This window comes from Plutella xylostella, chromosome 24 (assembly GCF_932276165.1).
Source record: "Plutella xylostella chromosome 24, ilPluXylo3.1, whole genome shotgun sequence".
In the NCBI taxonomy this organism is placed as follows: Eukaryota; Metazoa; Arthropoda; class Insecta; order Lepidoptera; family Plutellidae; genus Plutella; species Plutella xylostella.
This window is the reverse complement of record NC_064004.1, coordinates 2,765,979-2,788,692: the sequence shown is the minus strand read 5'-3', so window position 1 is coordinate 2,788,692 and position 22,714 is coordinate 2,765,979. Positions and strand designations below refer to the sequence as shown.

Below are 22,714 nucleotides of genomic sequence, written 5' to 3'. Positions count from 1 at the left end.
TGTAAAATGACATTCGGCTAACATAACTAATCTTATTTAGAGCACGCGTTATTTAAGAAAATCTTGGCACTGGCTCAACTATTTTGACGTTGAAATAAAAATATTCAATTTAAAACCTGAAATAAACCTAAATCTTAACGTATGGTGCCTAGTTTATTATCGATATGCACACACAGTTAGGTTAACATAAGATATGCAATTTTCGTGTAAGGTGTAAGCCAATTTAGGTGTGGTTGGTTGGTTATTGTTATTTTATCATCTATACCCACGAAGGGTCAATAGCTTTGAAAGTCAGTGAGGATCAGAAATAAAATCAAATGTTTTATGTTAAGTACTTTAGGTACGTAAGGTAGGTAAGGAGCGGTGGTAGCTCAGTCGGGTAAGCGCCCGCTTCTCACGCAAGAGATGCGGGTTCGAATCCCGGCGCTGACATGTACCAATGAGTTCTTTTAACTTACTTAAGTACAATGTATACCATCGCTCTTACGGTGAAGGAAAACATCGTGAGGAAACCTGCATATCTAGATTTAGCACATCTAGATATGTGAACCCACCAACCCGCAGTGGACCAGCGTGGTTGGAAATGGTCCAAGCTTAGGAAGGCAGTTTAGACCTTGGGGATATGCACAAAGGTTCCACTCGAGAGAGCCAGGTGCAGGTACTTACACCCCCACAGAGAATAGAATAGAATAGGTACTTTATGTTTAAGGCAGTATCTACCTTGACTTGGTCGGTCAGTCCATATTGGTCCATAAAAGTCTTTTCTCTCCCATTAAGTTAATTATAACTAATGTACAGTCAGCTGCATAAGTAGCTATACACTTTTGTAACTTGTCTATCTGAAACCGCCTATCATAATTGAAACATTGACGGTTAGTCAGTTTGACAAGGTACAGAAGTGTATAGCTACTTATGCAGCTGACCGTACCTATTTAATAATTATTTACCTTGTCAAACTAACACACTCTTTGAACATGCGTCTAGTGTGTTTGACAGTAAGATAGTAACTAGCATAATTGTATAGCTGACTGTACCTACTACACTGAAATCTCCATACCCCTCAACTGAAACCCTTACAACTCCAACCCCACTCACCCCCTCCTCTCACTCCACAGGTCAAAAGGGCCACATGGCGTTCCTGAAATACCTAACTACTCATTCATTAATAAATTTTAAATGATTTATATGTCAGTAGCTAGGTAATTACACTTGTCCAAAATTAATAATGCACATGCAGATCTTCACACCCGAATCATTAAATCGTAAGAGCCTTAAAAAAACACTTGCATTTTGCACCTTTCTCGAAAGAAATAGGAGTCAATATCATGTGTCACATAATCTAAAACAACCGTGCTGTCAAAGATTTCTATGCGCATTATGAATTTTGGAGCACTGTACTTATGTATTTGTCACACCCCACAGGTCAAAAGGGCCACATGGCGTTCGTCCAACGCATCAAGCAGGGCGACGGGGACCCGGTGTACGAGACCGTGGGTCTGGTGACCTTGGAGGACGTCATTGAAGAGATGATCCAGGCCGAGATCGTGGACGAGACTGATGTGTTCAGTGAGTATTTGTGACTATCTGCGAGTTTCGCGTCGCTTTAAAAAGTTTCCCCGTGGGAATTCAGGGATAAAAAGTTGTCTATGCGTTAATCCAGGGTATCAGCTTACTCCATACCAAATTTCGTTAAAATCGGTTCAGCCGTTTTGGCGTGAAGTGGTAACAAACTACTACTATAGTAGGATAGGATAGTTAGGATGGTGTTTCTATCAACGCGCACTTGGCCAGCGTAGTGTACTAGCAGGTTTATAACCCTTCCTTCATTGGGAGGAGACCCGTACACCAGTAGTGGGGACGTGATGGGTCGTGATGATGATCAAGCAGGGTAACGGGGACCCGGTCTAAGAGACCGTGGGCCTGGTGACTCTGGAGGACGTCATTGAAGAGATGATCCAGGCCGAGATTGTGGATGAGACTGATGTGTTCAGTGAGTATATTTGTTACTAGCTGCGAATTTCGCTTCGCCTTAAAAAGTTTTCCCGTGGGAATTCCGGGATAAAAAGTAGTCTATGCGTTAATCCAGGGTATCAGCTTACTCCATACCAAATTTCGTTAAAATCGGTTCAGCCGTTTTGACGTGAAGTGGTAACAAACCTACACTGAGTAGGATAGGATAGTAGGGTGGTGTTTCCACCAACCCGCACTAAGCCAGCGTGGTGGACTATGCCTATACCCTTCCGTCATTGGAGGCCCGTGCCCCAGCAGTAGGGACGGACTGAGGGGTCGTGATGATGATGAAGCAGGGCGACGGGGATCCGGTGTACGAGACCGTGGGTCTGGTGACTCTCGAGGACGTCATTGAAGAGATGATCCAGGCCGAGATCGTGGACGAGACGGATGTGTTCAGTGAGTATTTGTTGCTGTTATAAGAACTTACACTAGCTTCGAGATTCGCGCCGCCTTAAAAAGTTTCCCCGTGGGAATTCCGTGATAAAAAGTAGTCTATGCGTTAATCCAGGGTATCAGCTTGGGGCCGTCCATTAATCACGTGAGGTCGTTTTTCTCATTTTTTGACCCCCCCCCTCCCCCCTGGTGATATTTGGTGAGGTTTGAGATCTCCCTCCCCTCCCCCCCCTGGATCACGTGTATTTTTTTGGAAGTCTATGTAAAGGCAATTTTTGACTAGAAAAAATATACTTAGGTCATACCTACTACAAATTGTTAAAATTTTTGTGCCGTTCAAAATTTCGGTTCAGAAATAGGTACTTAGCGCTTTTTGACAAAAAATTAATACACGTGATTTCTAACGAGACCCCCCCTCCCCCCTCGTGATGTTTCGTGAGGTTTTCCGTGGTAGCGTAGCATTTAACCGTTTAAAAGCTACGCTACCACAGACAGATACACAAACACGTTAAACTTATAACATACCCCCTGTATTTCTGTCGGGGATTAAAAAGGATGTACTTATACCTAAGATGTGCGTGCTATAATTTATTTTTAGTTGTAAGTTGAATCTTTATACTGTTTCAAAGTAACACTGTCTGATAATGATAATAGCAACAATTAAGTTTTTATGATGGCTGTAAACATCATCTCTTTCAAGGAGTTATGACGTCGTGAATTAAATAGCACAGAAAGAGTACACATAATATTATTTACTTACATATGTATATGTAGGTTAAAATAGGTATGTTCTGCCTACTAATACTATTACTACTACAACGGGTCGTTTGACCACCCATTACAGGTGACGTCATATTGCTCGCGACATATTGCTAAATGAACGGTTTGGAACCATTTATTCGTTACCAGTTACCACTGCATTATTATTTAGCATCTAACTATATAACAAATGGTAATGAAATAATTTTGCTAAATGCAATTCAATGCTCAAGTCTATCAGCTGAGCCCTTGTCGTAGCTTTTTTTCATTGCTCGAGGAGTGAAAAACAGTAAATAAATAGAAGTGACCAATTATTTGTTTACTGCTGGAACGGTGTAAAACATGTGAGGAATAATTTTAGCAGAATTATTCCTCACCACTTGTTAGATTTCACTGTTGTGGAAAGTGACTGGCACCTATTCCTCAGATAACATTTATGTGACTATTGAAAAAGCAAACCTTAGACGGCACCGTAGCTAAGGTAGTAGAGAAGCTGCTTCTGAAGCTCAGGGCGGCGGGTTCGAATCCCGCCCACGGCAAACACATGTGTGATGATGATGAGCATTTGTGTTTGCCTTGTGTCTTGTTGTCGTTTATCTATTTAATACTTAATGTATCTAGGTATGTATTTGTGTAGCTATATCAGCTATCAGATACCCATATTACAGGATCTGTATTCTGAATTCGGATGGCCGAGTGTGAAATGCCGTCACCCATATCACAGGCTCTGTAGTTTAAGTTTGGCTGGCCGTGTGTGAGATGTCCCCACATATTTCATCATCATCAGCCTATAGCAGTCCACTGCTGGACGTAGGCCTCTCCCAAAGCACGCCACTGGATGCGATCTAAGCTTTCCGCATCCAATCATAACCAGCCACCTTTCGCAAGTCGTCACCCCATCTAGCCGGAGGGCGTCCCACGCTACGTTTGCCTAGTCGCGGCCTCCACTCCACACACTCCACATATTTACTTATTATTTATTTATTTACCAACCCTGCCCCTCCCAACAGTGGATAACCGTACCAAGCGCCGCACGCACCGCCCGGTCCGCAAGCTGCAAGACTTCGCCGCCTTCGCCGGGCACCCGCAGCACCAGCGAGTCCACCTGTCTCCGCAGCTGATCCTCGCAACCTTCCAGTTCATGAGCACCAGTGAGTAGACTTCTCCCTCCCACTTGTAGAGGTATCGTAAGAGAGAGAAGAACGTGTTTAAAAGGGTATTCTGACGGTGAAGACATGGTGATTGACATGAGAAGTCACCGCAGCGCATCCTGGTCTCCTTAAAGTTCATGAGCACCAGTGAGTACACTTCTCCCTCCTACTAGCAGATGGTGCATAGAAGAGAGCTGGACGGCGCGCGTGTTGCGAGTTGCGAGCTTTAGGTGTCCCGAAAGGATATGAAAATTGATATGGGACTTCGCCGCAGCTGATCCTGGCACCTTAGAGTGCGACGTAGAACCGCAGATATGTACCATGGAAGTAAGCGTGACATAACGCTTGTTTCGAGCTCACCCAAGGTCCTTAAGATGTCCCAAAAAGTATATTCTGATGACGAAGGAATTAAGATGACGCCACCTTAATTCCACTATTCTCTCTACTAGTCTATGTTTCATAGAAATCCAGTCCAAAATTCACCTGCTCGTTTGTCCATCTCTTTTCTAACCTTCTATCTCCCTCTCTCTCTCTCCCAGGCGTGGAACCCTTCCGTCCCGAGCTGATCTCGGAGACGGTGCTGCGTCGGCTGCTGAAGCAGGACGTCATCCAGCACATCAAGATTAAGGGTGACGAGGACAAAAAGGACCCCAAGATATACGTGTTCCAGGAGGGGAAGCCGGTAAATATAGCTTCAGTTTAATTAATCATTCCTATTCCTTAATAAGCATAGGGAGGCCCTTGACCAGAAGTGGACACTAACATGGCTATGTAAAAAAAAACCTTTTAGTACAGTGTAAGGCAGATAAATCTGACCCCTCTCAGAATCATTGTTACTATGAAAGGAGAAAGTGACAAAACAGTTAGCTAAAATGTTCAATAACTTTTTTATGAATAACACGGTTTGCCCCATGTTCACCATACTCTGTTAGTACTTAACAAGGGATTCGTTGTTTACTTTTGACACATCTGTCAAGAATATAATATGGAGGTGGCGTATAATTGATGTCATTACAATGTAACAGGGGTTTTAATGATCTAACAGACTATGGTGAAACTAGGCCAAAGTTATCTACTCTAATCTCTCCTCACCTCCGCAGGTGGACTACTTCGTGCTGATCCTGGAGGGGCGCGTGGAGGTGACCGTGGGCCGCGAGAACCTCATCTTTGAGTCCGGCCCGTTCACCTACTTCGGAGTGCAGGCGCTGATACAGAACGTTGGAGTTGGTAAGTGGAGGAGAGATTTAACATAATTATAATAATTTGATGCTAGCTGAGCTTGCTAACCTACAACCGCCTTAAGATTAATTTTATTTATTGTAGTCAAGATGATTGACAGTGTACGGTCATCTTCATAATATATTAAGTAGCTATACACTACCAACAATGTTTGACGCTACTCCGACTGGCCTTTCACCACGGAACAACCGCTAATCTAACAACTAAAGCCGCAACCAACGACTAATCATGATCGCGGTTGTCTCGTGCGCCAGGTCCCAGGTCTCCCGTGTTTGTTACTGAAACTAACCATCCCCCCTCTTTCCCCCAGCGGAGACGGCGCCCCCCTCGGCGCTGGGCTCGCTGCAGAACCTGAACATGGACTCGATGCTGCGGCACACGTTCGTGCCGGACTACTCCGTGCGCGCCATCACCGAGCTCTACTACATCACCGTCAAACGGTACGCTAAATTTAAGGACCTTATTCCTAGTTTCACTGTAGTCTGTTAAATCATTAACAGCCCTGGTACATTGTAAGTAGGTATCATCTAAAATAAAATTTCTATATTGAATTCTTGACAGATGTGTCAAAAGCCAAAAACTAATCCGTTGTTATAATGTAACAGGGGTGATAATGATCTAACAAAGTATGGTGAAACTGGGCTTATGGAAACTTAAGTTCAACTGACGTTGTATGTTCAACCGCTGTCAATTGCCTTATAAACCTGTAAAAGCCGATCTAAACACGGAACACCCGTCAAATAATGTGTGTGTGTGTGTGTCAGAGCGCACTTTTGCCGCAATAGACGAATAGCGATCGAGCTGCATAACTAGGTAGGCTTCGAAAAAAGCCACTCCTCCGTCTAGCTCACACCTATAAAATGGCTTCTACAGTCTTCAAATTATGGGAATCGAACTGTAGATAAAACGTTTATCAGTTTATCACATAAATATCATTGCATCCTTATTTATTTCAGGTCCATGTACCTGGCGGCTAAACGAGCCACCCTGATGGAGAAAGGAGCGCTGAACAAGGGCGGGACCAACGAGCAGATAGAACCGGAAGTGGACAAGGTGAGTCGATTAGTGCTTGAGATCATTTCCGGTCAATTTCATCCAAGTTCTTAATTGCCTGTTTTTTTAAATAGGGGTCATTTGGTGTCAACATTTTGTAACTGGAACTTTTTCATTGCTCGCGAGTGTATTGTGGTTTTATTAAATTATTTATTTTATATCAATATTTTTTTATTTTCAGCTGCTTCGTGCCAGTGACACAGATGCCCTCGAACTGGAGACAGAGTCCCCTAAACCAATTGTAAGTTTTGAGTTCCTACGTTTACTAAAACTATAAAACAAAAACCTACTAAATATTGTACGTTTTTTGCTGCGGCGGCGGTAAGGAATTATTTCCTTTGCTTCAATTTGTTTCCCTGATATTGTGCTTATCCTAAATAATGGTTTCCCTATATTTACACGCTGCTAGGTTCCGGATGAACCTAAAACTAGATACTAAAGGTAATAAATAAAGGTTTATGCCTAGATTCACCATAGTCTGATAGATCATTATCACCTCTGTTACATTGTAATGTCATCAATTACACGTCATCTCCATATTAAATTCTTGATAGATGTGACGAAAGTCAACGACTAATCCCATGTTATATTCAAACAGAGTATGGTGAAACTGGGACTTAGAGTCGATATTTTTAAGTTATTGACGATTCGTTTTTTTGCATACCTTCAACTCAATAAAAAGTCATGTTTTCATTCATCAAAAAACACAATGTGTTTACCTACATGAGTGACGAATGACATAATATGCCATATGAACGCGCCCTTATTTTTTTTTTATTTCCAGTTCACCCCATCATCAGCCAGTCCCATCACCAACGCCACATTCAAGACTCCCGACACCAACCCTGAGGAGGAAGCGCTGCTTAAGAGGTAGAACCCACCACCACCTGGCAACCCTAGCGACAGATGTCAAAATTGAGCTTTCAAATCTTAGAATAAGGAGTCGGTTCATAATTCGTTTATTTTCTGTTAAAGTTACGCAAGTAAAGACCGCTTTAAAAGGCCGAATTTGCTATGTTAGTCACTCACGGCATAAAACCATAAACTGACTGATTGAGTCGGTTACTTAAGGCACTTGGCCCTTTTAAGACAATGAAACCTGATGCATACATACAAACTAATTTACAAGGAGTCATTTTCACGGTTTTTGTTCCGAATAAACCTTTTAACCTGGTCTCATCTCTATGAGAGTAACAACACAGCTCAATTTTGACATCAATCACTGAAACTAGCGACCTCTTGCGGATAATATCGGAAATTAATTTGGCAACGCCATCTGTTGGTGCTATTGCGAACTAAATATTTTCACATTTTCCAATGGCGTTATTCAAAATTTATAAGAAGCTTAGTACATTTTAACGTACAAAATGACGATGTTTTTAAGAATTGAATTGGTAGTACTTAGAAAACTAGGATGTAACTATTATATTATATCACCCGAGTGTCTTAGATAGTGTCGTGAATGTGTATGTTTTAGTATTTTGTCATAGTATTTAAATGAAAGCATTTTTTGAGTTTTAATTCGTTAATCAAATTATAGATGGCAGTGAAATCGCACATGTAGAGTAAAACAGTAGACAACACAAAATAATTACTGTTAAAACAGATTTCTTTGATTTTGATTTAGTTTTAAACAAAGAATCCAAACATCGCAACTATATGAATGTTTTATTGTGCTAGTATTTTATTTAACTGTGTGAATTTTACCTCTATACATAGATAAGTACCTAAAACATTGCGATAGCTTCAAAAATATTCATTATTTTTGATCTAGCAAGGTCAATTTACTACATACTCCACCATTCTTTTTTGGTACAAAAAATACCGTCTAAAATTGAAAGATTTTACTACAAGTGTTTGTGCTTGGTTATTATATTTTACAATTACAATTATTGTGGTAAAGAGTATAGTAATTATTAAGTATATTATTTTTTGCTTGTTATTAATGTCGAATTATGACGAAGGATTTCAATTTTATTATTACTAGCCTTTAAGTACTAACGTCGCTGCCTTATTAATAGTAATGGCATTTCACTGGCCTTTCCGTATTCATGCATAGTTACATTTCTTTTTTTCTTTTAGTGTCGCCAGTTAAAAAAACGACCCGTGAATGTGTGCAAAACTTAGAATAATAATAACATCATTTTTTTTATTAAGTTAATATTTAATACCTAGGGCTTTGCTACCTATTCATATACTGAAAGGCTATGTGAAGTGTCTGCTGTAATTTTACAAATATTGAATGTTTTTTTATACATCTTAATACCAGTGCCTTAAAAATGTTATGTATTTTGGAATATACCTATTATGAATTGATTTTAATTAATGTTTACAATTTTGAATTACAAATTTTATATCTACACATACACTTATACAGGAAATATTAAATAAAACCTTCCATTTTAAATATTTTACTAGGTACCGTATACCTACCCTTGTTTTGTTACGTAGTAAATAGATACATAATTATAGTATAATAATTTCATTAATAAAATATTTGAGCTTACTTTTATGTGTTTTAATGATATAGTTTTTTCTGGAAGTATCACCTTACTATTGTTTTTAGCGATAAGGCCGAATATTGTGTAATTCTCTACATTAAATTGTTTTTTGTTTTTGTTTTGCTAAATCTATAAAGTACCTACTATTCTCTATTCTAGAGACCGACCAGTATGTGACAACTTTGCATCAAAAACAGGTGCTAATGCTAACCAAAAAAAGTTTATACTTATGGCAATTTTTTTTATGTTTTAATTTCTGACATTAACTTGGTAATGTCGTATTTTGGTAAGTTGTATTTTTTTCTATACTTCATTTTAGGACTACCAGTTAAGGAAAAAATAATCTTCCTCAGAATTTATGTACAAGTTTATTTCTATTGATCATTAAACTTTAGGTAAGTACCTACTTGCAAATATTATGTAGGTAGTATTATTTAACTATCACGAGGCGAGCTTGCTTATATCTTCGTATTGGACTCCTTTGATAAGACGTCCTGTTAGTGGGCCCTCAGATATCTGAAAATAAAAAAACGTCATTAATAATATATTATAAAAAAAATAGTGCCCGTAAAATGGCAATAGGCCCGCCCCCTATTACATTGGGACTAACAGAACACTCTGGCGAAAAGTGGGTGCAGCAATGCACCTCTGCCTACCCAGCAAGGGAGTACATTAGTACAAGGCGTGAGTGTGTGTGTGTGTGTGTGTGTTATAAAATTATTTTATAATACTGTCAATATTTTAAAATAAGGACACTGCAATAAAAAATATTAATTAAAAAATTTTCATTTCAATTTTTTTTTTTTTTTTAATAAAAGAATTTTCTACCCACAAATGAGTAGGTACAGACAGGGGTGGGGGTGATGAAAAATGATTCCTCTCCGAAACCTATTCGGCTTAGTAAAGCCTTTTTGCAACACTCTGTATATATCTGTGCTACCGACGTACCTCGACATCGCAGCAGGAGCTGTCTCTGTGCGCTGTGTCTGAGCCCACAGTGTCCTTAGTGGGAATTATACAGGGTGTTGCAAAAAGGGTATAATAAGCCGAAATCTGCTTGTGCAGCATGTTAATCATATCTAAGCCCGGAAATGAAATCCGGTTTTTGCAACACCCTGTATACTATACACGTACCTCGACGTCGCAGCAGTAGCTGTCGGTGTGTATGTGCCGCAGCAGCCCGCAGTGTCCCCTGTAGGCTCCGTTCACGAACTGTAGGAGAGTGTGATATACAGGGTGTCTATACACGGACGTACCTCGACGTCGCAGCAGTAGCTGTCGGTGTGTATGTGCCGCAGCAGCCCGCAGTGTCCCCTGTAGGCTCCGTTCACGAACTGTAGGAGAGTGTGATATACAGGGTGTCTATACACGGACGTACCTCGACGTCGCAGCAGTAGCTGTCGGTGTGTATGTGCCGCAGCAGCCCGCAGTGTCCCCTGTAGGCTCCGTTCACGAACTGTAGGAGAGTGTGATATACAGGGTGTCTATACACGGACGTACCTCGACGTCGCAGCAGTAGCTGTCGGTGTGTATGTGCCGCAGCAGCCCGCAGTGTCCCCTGTAGGCTCCGTTCACGAACTGTAGGAGAGTGTGATATACAGGGTGTCTATACACGGACGTACCTCGACGTCGCAGCAGTAGCTGTCGGTGTGTATGTGCCGCAGCAGCCCGCAGTGTCCCCTGTAGGCTCCGTTCACGAACCGCACCGCGCGCCCCGGTGATGGTATGACGGTTTCTATGTGGTTCTGTGGAAAATACAGGCGTTGTAACTTTATGGAAATAAAAAATAATTATTTTATTTCAGTGAGTTGCAGATGGTGTTTTTTCTCGAATTTTAAAATTACATAAACGAAACAAGTTTACGTTTTCTTTTGTCATCTGCATATCTGTCAAAAGTTTCATGATAGTTTCCGCTAGAGGCACTAGAAGAGAATTGAAAAATCCGTACTCACTTATTAATCACTACAACGGCTACCGACAGTCTACAATATCGTAAGCAGTGCTAAAATGCATACAATATTTTTTCCAATTTACGATACAGAGAGTTTATCATAAATATTTTCCACAATAAAACATACCTGATCCAACTTCAGCTTAACATTATCATCTAACAATTTAACTTGAGCGCCATATTTGTCGATGACCTTCTCTATCACCGCTTTTCTCTTGTAGAATTTGTCACCGAGTGATTTGGTCACCACTTTCACAACTATCCCTTCGGTCAGCCAGTAGTCTTTTCTGGAATAAATAGAAATAGACGGAATAAGTTAAAAATGAGTCAACATCGAGTCAAACACGCGCACGAAGGGTTCTGTACCATTACTGATAGTTTCAAAGCTTCGAAGTATCATAGAATAACAAGTACAGTAGTAGTATTACAGTATAAGGCAGAGAAATCTGACCCCTCTCAGAAGCATTGTTGCTATGAGAGGGGGGTCAGGTTTCTCTGCACATGACCATACTCGATAATGTTCGTTATTCTATAGTATCATACATTTAATAGACAGAAAGACAGTTTTTTTTACGGAACCCTGAATGGGCACAATCATTTAGGAAGGAAACTTGAAGGAAAGGACTATAAAACTGACTGACTGCATAAAAGTCAGACCTTCTTATCATGTCTGTGACATAAGAACTTCGGCTATAGGTGCTTACATAGAGAATCGGGTTCCCTGTATCTACCTGTACCGGTAACCTGATTATGAGAAAGCGCTCACTCACGGAGCATTTACCGGATGTTTTAATGTCATGAGCGCTTTCGCACAGGTTTCCGGTGCAGGTAGATACAGGGAACCCGATTCTCTATGTAAGCACCCTAATATTGGCCAGTCAGATTAGCATGAGTTTATTCTGTATAAGACTACGTCATTGGCACCCCATGATGATGTTGCGAGCCGTATCGCCATCACAATACCCACCTATTATTTCTCTCCTTTTTGGATTCCTCCATTTTGATAATGTCGTCTAACGCCGAATGCTTACTTTTGACTTCTTCTGTCTTGCTCTTTTTGCTGCTAGAAGATGATTCACTCTGTTTCTCTTTCAGTTTTAGCGCTGACGGTAGAAGGTCCAACTTCTTTTCTGTAACAAAATTGCATATATAGGAAATAAATAGGTTACTTATATCTTATTTCAGTTACGACTACGATGATGAGACTGTGACAGTTCATATTTTTCCAAAGTATGCATAAAATAATATTATTGCAAATTCTGTGTCTATCAATTACATTTCATTAATACGATAAAGTCGATAGAGAAAATATGGGACGTCTTTAAAACCGTAAAAATAAAAACGTCACAGGATTATTCCTGTATAGAATTATTCCTAGCTAAAGTGAAGTTTAATCAAAATTATATCTGTTAAAATATCATTAGAGAATGCATATTTGCATATTATACTAACTCATAAGTACAAAACTGGTGGTCTTATTGCTTAAAAGGATTTTTTCAAGACAACCTAGAGGGTGACTGCCCAGTTACCTTCAGTCTTTCGCTTCAGCTGCAGGTTGAGGCTGAGCCGCTCCTGGCTGCCCTCCCTCTTCAGCTCTGAGTAGGTCGGTTCCTCCCGCTGCCCGCATGATTTACCTCGCTCCACTTGCTTAGCGATGAAGTCTAGCATCCTCTCCTGTGAAGGAATAAACAAACTACATAAAGACACAGAAGAACAGGATTATGATAGATAGAGAAATCATTGGTTTTCCTGATGTGACCATAAAGTAAAGCATATCTAAAGTTCCAACTAACCTAGAGTAGTTTTGGTTATAGAACAAGGTAAAGGTCCACAATATATATTATTTAATGAATTGCAAAAAAAAAATATATATTAGAATTTTGGTAAGCTTTTCAAGCACCCTGGGCAGTCAGCAACAGATGCATTCTGACTGACCTATCTACATGAGCTTGCGATAAAATAAGAAGAAGAAGAAAGAAGCTGGGCTTCTTACCTGATCATCCTTATCCATTTTCTCCTTCTTAGCCTTAGCCTCCTGTGCGGCGATGGTGGCGGGGTCCCGGTCGATGTACGCCACAAACCAACCCTTCTCCGTCTCGTCAACCACACACTTTCCCTCGCGACCGAGCCACTTCACAAACTCGGTGAGCGTCTCCCATTGGGTTGCATTCATGTGGAGGTGATCTCTGAAAATTTTATAAGAAACCTTTTTTTATTTGTTTAACTTTCAGTACCTACTAGCTTTAGCTTTTCTCCCCTTCAGCAGTAATTTTGGGAGAAAAAAGGCTAAACTCTGGGCGATAATTAAGGATTATAATGGTAAAACCGTTCCAAAGCTGTTTAGTATTTCTGTCCCTATTCAATACAATGAAATGTTTTTTCTCCTATTGATAATGAAGATCTGATAAAAACACAACAGCGTGTTAAAGCGGTTCTACCTTTTTTGGCCTAAGATTTATTTGCCTAATCTCGTATTGCATAGTAACGTTTGGTCAAAGTCTCGTTTCGCCGAAAATCGTATGGCATAAATCTCGATTAGTAAAAACTTATTTCGCATTATCTTGTTTAGCCTAATAATGGTATGGCCAAATCTTGAATAGCCTATTAATAGGTTTATACAAAGTAATAATATTTGTTTGGCTTTAACTTTGACGGAGCGTCTCTCTATAGCGCAAACTGGTGCCTTGTATTGTTTCCGCTGTTTGGAAAACGCTCCGCTCCGCTTCGCTGCGCTCCGCTTTGGTTTTGATGAACATGTGCACCTAACACGCTCCTCCTCGCTTTGCTCGTCGTCGCACCTATCTTTAGGTTTCGATCTCATGGGGTTTGTAATAATTATATTGCTCGTTAACTTTCGATTTTTTTATCATTCAATATCGTGATTTTCGGGATGTAGGAGAAAAATACCACAATTTGTACATTTACTACATACCTACTTAATATATTATTTATTAAGATAACATTAGGAGAAACAAGATTATACATAGGTATAGACGAACATAAATTTGAGCAAACGAAACTTAGGTGTTTAAAGATTGTGCCTAAAGAGTTTTAGACGAAACGAGCCTTATGCCACATAAGTCTTGGCAAAGTGATGGTTCGGCCAAAAAAGTTTAGACCATACGAGTTATGCGAAATGAGTTTTGGTCAATAAAGATTATGCGAGATGAGGGGAACCCTGTTAAAGCATGTAATCTTTGGTGGTGGAGGACAGTTTCTACAGCCAGACCAGAAAGGCCGTTAACATTAAGACACTACAACAAGCAAAAAGAGTTACTAAGAACCAACTTACTTGTGTGAAATATAATCCTGGTACACTTTATTAGCGTTCACCCGTTTAGTCCCAAACTGTCGCTTCAGCAGCTCCAGATATCCGTCTGAGAACTCTTTCGAGAACTCGTCAATGTATTTATTGGCATTATCAGCAAACAGTAGGAGCTGCCTTTGGTGGGATTCTGACATGGTGTGGCATTTGAAGCCATTTTCGTCTCGACACTGTTTCTGACACATCTGGCAGTACCATCGCAGCTTCTGCAGGCCTTTAGCCTTGATTTTGTTCGCTATGTACTTGGGAGTACCCTTTTCTGCCTTGCCACCCATGTTTGATGGTTATTTGGGAGCCTAAAAGACTGTGGTGAAGGTTCTCGCAGGGTTTAGATATTTACGGCGTAAACTGGGCTGAAATAGTAAAGTTAAAGTTTGATACTCTCCAAAAGTGTGGTTTTTGTAACTCAGAATAATATTTAATTCAATTTTACCAGGCAAACCTACCTAATACACGGAAAAATCGGGAAATACAATAAAAACATTGGATTTTGGAGTTTTTGAGAATCTGACAGATGACAGCTTAGCAACGATGACAGATTGTCAGAGACAACCATAGAGAGGGTAAACTCTAAAAAAATACCGGAATTGCCAGCACCAATTATTCTAAGGCGTGGGCTGCGTGGCTGGTACTAGTTATTATTCTGTGGCGTCGTGGGTAAACAATAGGTGCACTTCATCTTCATCTCTTTTCGCGCTTTCGCGGGCGTTCGCGGTGCGAGTGTGGAGCGCGCGTCTCATTTAGCGAGTCCGTGTTATTTCAATAATGAGAATGGGAGATTTTCAACCATAGATTATAGATGACTTCATACTTAACAGCACTGCATTTTTTTTAGATGCCGGCAAAAAAAAATGCAGTGCTGTTGAGTAGTTGAGTATGAAGCACGGTGTTTGCAGTTAGTACAAAAGTGCTATCAGCAACAAATCAGCCATAGTTCCTGCAACGCACAAAAGATGGCACTTTTCTACATTTTTTTTTAATTTTTTCCTGGTATCACTTTGTTTATTACTTTTATTACATCTGGTCACCCTAATTATATATTTGGCAGCTACGTTCCTTTCCAAGAAGTTAATAATTATGTACAAATCAAATGATATAAAAAAAATACTTGTCTATCACACATATTTCTTGACTTTAACAGAATTAAAACTTACCATTTTATTGTGGCCGTTATTTGATATTGTTGGTTTTTAATTAAAATCCACAACAGCTGATTTTCGATCAGAAATCGTAATTATGAAAATGCGCAAAATGAAACTTAAATCGTATACGTCAAATTTTCAGTTAATTAAATTTTTCTTTCACTTTTCGTTTCTCTTTGCGTGATCGAATAGTATCTTCTAATGTTTTTCGTGAATAATTTGATCTGGCTTGTTTTTGGACTGATATCTCTGCTTTACACGTTTGACTCCCCTGCCCGACTCCTTGGATTTTCACTTTGCATTCGTTTTGGTTACCTTATATACAAAGTCCTTGGAGTTAACAGCACTGCATTTTTTTTAGATGCCGGCTAAAAAAAAAATTATACATATAGTACCCGTCCGTACAATACCCATAATACAACACAGGTCTCATGACTGGTAGAGTGTTCCTTGGTCTCAGTATACTGTTTACTAGGTTTACGGGGTTCGTTGATAAAATTCCATCATGTATACAAATAGCTACATCCGTGGTCTCTTTACATGAAGCAAAACCACCGTATTGATTACCTAGATACATAAGTAGATTTCCTTTTTACTCATGCACCCATAGACTAATATTGTGTCATGCACCTTCTGTGCGGTGACTGGTAGAAAATCCTTAAGTATAGCATTAAGTCCACCTTTTGTATATTAGGTATTATGTTTATGTGCAATAAATAATTAAATATACACTGCGATTCACGTAACATGACCAAACTTGACGACACGACCACACCGTGGCCCATTTACTTACATTAGGGGCCGTCCATTAATCACGTGAGGCTCAAAGGGGGGGGGGAGGGGGTACTGAAAACCTCACGAAACATCACGAAGGGGGAGGGGGGGTTCTCGTTAGACATCGCGTGTATTAATTTTTTGTCAAAGGTATTAGGTATTTCTGAACCGATATTTTGGACGGCGCAAAAATTTTAACGATTTGTAGTATGACCTATATTTTTTCTAGTCAAAAATTGCCTATACATAGACTTCCAAAAAAATACACGTGATCCAGAGGGGGGAGGGGGGGTTGGTCCCAAACCTCACCAAATATCACTAGGGGGGAGGGGGGGGGGGGGGTCAAAAAATGAGAAAAACGACCTGTTTATTGTTTATTGTTCATTTATTTATAACATTTCTTAATAATACATGCAGTGCTCTTAAACCTATTAAGGTTTGAATGGGCACTCATCACTCATGGTTGCCATTCATAGTTAAGTAGGTAAGTATTATGTAGGTATCTAAAGGTACGATACAATATTAATATGGGTAGGTTCTTAATACAATACAAAATGTAAGACCAATACATATTTGAACATTTTAAATATAAAACACATTCTAGCCAAAGTAAATAAGAAGAATAACACATTAACAAATAAAAGCGTCATGCTCACGCATCTTCACTATAAATTACCTATGCATATGCACATATAGGTCGGTACACACGCTAAATATTTATCGTAGTTTTGGACACTGCGCGATCGGCACGGTGAGTGATACCGGTTCCTTATCAGCGACGAGCGGGTTTCGTCGTCGCCGGGTCTTTCCTGTTTGGTCAATTATGTCTGTGGAATTATGAGCGGTTTTTTTTTTTAAGTTTTAAGGTAATGATAGGAAGTGTTGTTTTAATTTGATTTTTAGGTTCTTGTTGTTAATAGTTTTTTTTAGAGTTTGAGGTAGGTCGTTAATAAGTCTAGGTATTAAATATTTATCTGTTCTTTTACCGTAAGTGTTTGTGCACCTATATGTTGTAAGTTCTTTATTGGTCACTTTTCTAGTTATAATTTTATGTTGTATGGGTTTTATGAGATCTTGGCGATTATATTGTTCAGCGAGAAGTGCGTATTTTACTTTTTTGGATATCGGAACAACTTTGCAATGTTTGAACAGTTTAGCGTAGTCGTCCCTATATAAAACTTTGACATGATTAGGAACTATTTGTTTAAGTATTCTAATCTGTAACAGTTCAATTTGATCCAAATATGTTTTATATGTGCGGCCATAGCTAGTCAAGCCATAACTTACTATGGACTCGGCAAGAGATTTATATATGTTTAAAAGGATATTGTAAGGTGTTCTATATTTTATAATTTTAAGTTTAGCCATAAGCGCACGTAGCTTGTTACACACTTTGTTTATATGGGGGCCCCAATTGAACCGACTATCTACTGTGACTCCAAGGTATGTGGCCTCGTCCACTAGATCAATTGTTGTACAATCCCTGCAAGAACGGTTGTTGTTGTGGAGGCACTTGTGGCATTGAGATAAAAGCTTGGGTGATATGTCACTCATATTGTGGCTGGATCGTATGTGCATCATCTGGGTCTTTTTAGCGTTGAGTACCAGACCGGCATCATGCGACCATGCACAAATGGTCGTGAAGTCTGACTGGAGTTTTTTCATTGCTACTCTGATATTCTTATCCGAAGCAATAAGACAGGTGTCGTCGGCAAACTGATACAGGGAACAGTGTTTTATAACTTCAGCCACGTCATTTACATACACTAGGTAATGTAACGGGCCCAACACTGATCCTTGGGCCGTACCTATAGACACGTCTACTTCTCTGCTAGATGAATTTCCGATTTGGACCATATAAGTGCGATTTTCCAAGTAATTTTTGCACCAGTTTAGTAACGGGCCGCGAATTCCGGTGTTATCTAGCTTCTGAATTAGCTGATCGTGTCGCAGCGTGTCAAATGCCTTGCTGTAATCTATGAAGACTAGCAGCACGTGTTCTTTATTGTCCAGGCATTTATTAATTTCGTCTGTGAATTTAGAGAGCAATAGGCTAGTGCTTTTGTTTTGTCTAAATCCATATTGGGTATCTGTTAGGGTATCATACTCGTTGTAGTAACCATGAATCAAGCCCGCTATGTATTTTTCAAATATTTTATTTAAAATAGGTAGGATAGTTATTGGTCTATAGTTTGCGTAGTTACTTTCTGTACCATTTTTATATATAGGTCTGACTAGTCCTTTTTTTAGGTCGTTTGGATACACGCCTTTATTGACACTTATATTTATAAGTTTGGTTATGGTTGAGATTAAGTTGTCACAGGCGCTTTTAATATCTATTGGTCTTATGTGCAGGGGCGTATTTAAAGATTGCGCGCCCTGGGCTCCTGTAGTTTTCCGCCCCATCAAGGAATGAAAAAAAACCAAAAAATATAGGTTTTACATTTTTTTCTGTGTACGAAATTCGTAACAAACTTGTTTATCATCGTAATCAATTTGATTAGTTAAATCAGCTTCAATGTTCAAAATTGCCAAATTATTCAGCCCTTCTTCGATAAGACTCGATCTTAAATAGTTTTTATTCGTTTTAACACTGATAATGAGCGTTCTGCACTACAGTTTGTCACTGCAGTACTAAGAAAGCGGATTTAGAAATTTTGCCGCGAGTAGGCCATTCAATTTTTGCCGCCCCTACTGACTTCTGAAATTCAATATGTTAATCCCGTTATTAGTATGATTGTGAACTTAATGATATTTCTATCTGTCTGTCTGTCACCAACTTCTTCAGATCTTTCATCAAATCTTTTTTAAGGTTCCGTATCTCAAAAGGAAAAAAATAACCATTATAGAATCACTTTGTTGTCCGTCTATCTATCTATCTGTCTGTTACCACCCTTTTTCTCGGAAACGGGTTACGATAGCTGACATTTCGCAAAGATATACATTACGGCCTCGAAAAAGTAATAAAGTAAAATATTGTTTTTTTTTCGGGTGTCTTCTATACACGTAAAGTGGCCCAATTCTGGTCATGTATTATTTAACGACTTTTTGGCTTGTCGTCAATACGATAAGAAGAAGAAGAAAGTGGGGATGATTTTTTTTGTTGGTGTGGGGTATCGTTGTATAGTTCTTTCAAAAGAGCAAATTTTTAATGGCGGTAATGGTAGTTCTGTGGTATTTTGTCATAATATGTACTAAATCAGTGATTTTTTTAAGCTTCAAAGAGCAAATTTTTGGTAGACTCAAGTGTCCTCCCCCTAAATGTTTGGTCCAAAAAATATATTTTAAAATATTACTGATTTAGTACATATTATGATAAAATTCCACAGAACTACCATTACCGCCGCGCAGTTTCCAGTTTCTCCAAATTCGAAAGTATTCCCGCCGTTTCCTGTCGCGTTACAGGCTTTTCAGTAATTACATAATACAGGCTTTGATTGATTCCAAAGTCTGAATAACTGCGTGCCAAGAATCTCTTAAACTATTACATATTTATTTTCTGACTGACCAACGCCTCAAATTCACTCTATTCAGGGTTTTGCCTTTCCCGATTTTCACTCATTAATTTAAGCCAGCGTTGTGTCGAGTTTACAAAAAAAAAGAGTAAATTTCCTGTAGCAGCATGAAAAAGCGACAAGCTTCTGAGCATGATTCAGCAGCCGCAGTTGCTGTTATACTTATTATATTACAGCGTGTTAATTTATATATGGATTGTGTACACGTAAATTTATGTTTAAAAAATCTCTATATTTGTTTTTACTAAATTTGCCGCCCCTCTAAATCTGCCGCACTAGGCACTGGCCCACTTGGCCTATTGGTAAATCCGTCACTGACTAATTTCGATATAATGAAAAAATGCCACTTATTTTTTTTTCTTAATTAATAAGTTTAGTTCTCTTAAAACTTGTTTCAGTTTTATGTCTCTGACACAACATAAAAATCTTTAGTAAGATGCATTCGTCCGCTTCAGAAAGTGTACCCAAATTAGATAAAAATATTCCGACTTCTGTTCTACTACTTCGCCGCCCCAGAGCCTGCCTATTATAGCAGTCAGTGTAGAGTACCTAGTATAAGAACGTTGTGGTGATAAATTTGCATAGATAATGATATCTTCCGAACAAAAAAAAAAGATTTTTCAGGATAGACGAGTACATTTTAGAACGTTTAGAAATAAACTTGTGCAGGGCGACTGAGTGAGGCAATTTTTTTTTCTTTAGATTTCCTTCCAAGAAATACCGAGGCGGGAAAAAAATTGACTATTCCACCGGTTCAGAAAAGAACAAAGGCCGGCTTTCATACTTTAAATCAAATTTCTTTGGACATGAAAACAATATGTGGAAAGATGGCTCAGGGCCGTTCTAAGCTTACGTCCTAAAATATTGTTCTGTACTTTTTTAATCCTCCATCCAACATAAAGCCCAAGGGCGGCCTGCCGGCCGCCCCTGGGCCGCCCTTCGCCGCCTACCGCCCCGGGCTGTAGCCCTTTTAGCCCTAGGGTAAATACGCCCCTGCTTATGTGGTCCTGACCAGCTGATTTACGAACGCTGATTTTATCAATGATGCTTTTTATTCGTTTTGTTGTGGCTTTTTTAAAGAGTATTGAATTGTTGGACATTTTAGTTTTGCTTAGATTAAGTACAGGAGTATTACAGTTTGGTATTATATCAGCGACATTTTTTTCGAACGCATTTGCAAAGTTGTTTGCAATGACAGTTTCATCCTTCCTTTCCATACGGAAAGCTTTACTGATCACTTCATCAACAGACCTCGTGATACGACCAGTCATATTGTTTAGAATCTGCCATAGTTTCCGTGGGTTATTCTCATTTTCTTTTATTTGTTCTTTATAGTAATTATTTCGGGAGTTTTGTATAAGTTTGTTTGTTTTATTTCTTTGCTTATTGTATTCTAATCTTAAGATGTAATTGTTAGGTGTATTTTTTAACTGTATAAATAATTCGTCTCTTTTGTTACATTGCATTATAATTTTATTATTTAACCATTTTTCTTGCTTTCTAAATTTGTACTTATTGGTTTGTGTATAAGATGCTTTTTTATATGCGTTGTTCAGGGTAATTTTTATTTTATCGTATAGCTTGATAGGGCATTCTATTTTCTTTATTTCATCCCATTGTGCATGGCTGATTTCCTCATTGAATATTTTATTGTTTATTTTAGTTACCGTTTTAGGAACAACCCGAGCGCTCGGCACACCAATAGCCGACAGCACGGTCGCGCGGTGGTCAGCCAATACTGTGCCGAGCGCCGCGGAGTAAAGGTCTTCCGTGGAGTTTCTGATAAATATATGGTCAATACAACTTTTTGAGATTTTACCATCCCTTTCTTCTATTCGTGTGTAATCAGAAATTCCACACATAAGACCTTTTTCCGCCATTAAGTTCGAGTACAGCTCTTTGATTATGCTTTCTGTCTTTAAGTCAATGTTAATATCGCCCGCTAGTATGAAATATGGTGATTTTTCGTAGTGTGTTAATATTTTTGAAAGTTCATTTAGGAATTTGTGCTTGTTTTTATCCGGAGGTCTATAAAGTGCACACAAAACTAAATCGTGTTGTTTTGATATAGTGATTTTACCTAGTAGACATTCACAGTGTAATGTGGAAGTTTTATTTATGCATGGTTCAAAATTATATGGTTTCTTCACATATATAATTATACCGCCTCCTTTGCGTTTAGATCTTAGTTTCGTGTGCATTTCATACCCGTCGATATAAAATAATGTACTTATTGAATGGGGAATGTTGGCTTCTGTAATTATGATAACCTCTGGTTGGTACTTAGATTCATTTATGCATTGTAATAGTTTAGGGAAGTTTTTGGTAATTGAGCGTAGGTTGATGTGAAAAACAGTAAATTTATTTTTAGTTGTAGGGATTATGGATAAAAAATTACTTAGGTGGGGACAATCAAATATTTCTGTAATGTTAGCCATTAGTATAGTAAAAAAGTTAATACTGGTTGAGTAGGTAGTTAATGTGAACTATTTTATTGGGGAATCAATTTCTTAATATCGTCCACCGATTTAATATTAGAAATTTTGGCCTTTTCGTTTTTACGTACCAGAATTCTGCCTTCAGAGTTGCACCAAATAAACTTATAGTGGTCTTTTAGCGCAATCCTAGTCTCATACAGTAGTTTTTTGTTAGTGGATGTGAGAGCATGACGCACAAATATTCTGTTGGAGGCAGACTCGAGGTTAGGGTTAGACGGCAGCACATCGGACACGAGTAGCTCGGCGGCGCGACCTGCCCTCACCCACGGGCTGGTCTCATGCTCCTTCTTCAGCTCCACTTGCAGGATCCCGTCGCTCTGTCCAGCCTTTCCTCGTAATCTCTGTACCGTTTTGATTGCAGTGTGGTCCATTTTCAGTTTGATTGCTATGTCTTTGGTTA

The 22,714-nt window shown here is 39.1% G+C and overlaps 2 protein-coding genes across 5 annotated transcripts in view; one reads left to right on the top strand and one right to left on the bottom strand.

Moving 5' to 3' along the window:
- Nucleotides 1–7,518, top strand: part of LOC105394097 (unextended protein) — a 39,816-nt gene extending 32,298 nt beyond the window's left edge. Inside the window, exons 6-13 of the mRNA XM_048629964.1 lie at nt 1,423–1,566; nt 4,176–4,316; nt 4,856–4,998; nt 5,417–5,543; nt 5,866–5,995; nt 6,512–6,608; nt 6,790–6,849; nt 7,393–7,518. Coding sequence (XP_048485921.1) covers nt 1,423–1,566; nt 4,176–4,316; nt 4,856–4,998; nt 5,417–5,543; nt 5,866–5,995; nt 6,512–6,608; nt 6,790–6,849; nt 7,393–7,482 — 932 coding nt within the window. The 3' untranslated portion in view covers nt 7,483–7,518. The remainder of the gene's footprint in view (nt 1–1,422; nt 1,567–4,175; nt 4,317–4,855; nt 4,999–5,416; nt 5,544–5,865; nt 5,996–6,511; nt 6,609–6,789; nt 6,850–7,392) is intronic.
- Nucleotides 7,519–9,516: 1,998 nt separating this feature from the next.
- LOC105387469 (DNA/RNA-binding protein KIN17) lies at nt 9,517–14,989 on the bottom strand. Of its 4 annotated transcripts, XR_007267727.1 has the most exons (9): nt 14,832–14,989; nt 14,353–14,738; nt 13,054–13,246; nt 12,590–12,734; nt 12,028–12,190; nt 11,188–11,347; nt 10,790–10,854; nt 10,244–10,667; nt 9,517–9,625 (listed from the first exon to the last, which is right to left on the bottom strand). XR_007267727.1 is itself a non-coding variant. In XM_048629971.1 (8 exons), exons 2-8 carry the CDS (start codon nt 14,658–14,660, stop codon nt 9,551–9,553), a joined length of 1,167 nt encoding a protein of 388 aa, XP_048485928.1. In that variant the 5' UTR covers nt 14,661–14,738; nt 14,819–14,928; the 3' UTR covers nt 9,519–9,550. The 4 variants fall into 4 exon arrangements, 2 of the variants coding, with proteins under 2 accessions (XP_048485928.1, XP_048485927.1); XR_007267726.1 differs by having other exon boundaries at nt 10,244–10,854; XM_048629971.1 differs by lacking the exon at nt 10,244–10,667 and having other exon boundaries at nt 9,519–9,625; nt 10,732–10,854; nt 14,819–14,928.
- Nucleotides 14,990–22,714: the final 7,725 nt, after the last annotated feature.

What these genes read in the sequence shown, in the direction of transcription:
- LOC105387469 (XM_048629970.1), bottom strand. Translation starts at nt 14,660, where the DNA reads ATGGGTGGCAAGGCAGAAAAGGGTACTCCCAAGTACATAGCGAACAAA. An exon ending in CAGGATTATATTTCACACAA is followed by an intron (nt 13,247 to 14,352) that starts GTAAGTTGGTTC and finishes TAAAATTTTCAG; the next exon opens with AGATCACCTCCACATGAATG. An exon ending in GCTACTGCTGCGACGTCGAG is followed by an intron (nt 9,626 to 10,731) that starts GTACGTCCGTGT and finishes TTTTATTTTCAG; the next exon opens with ATATCTGAGGGCCCACTAAC.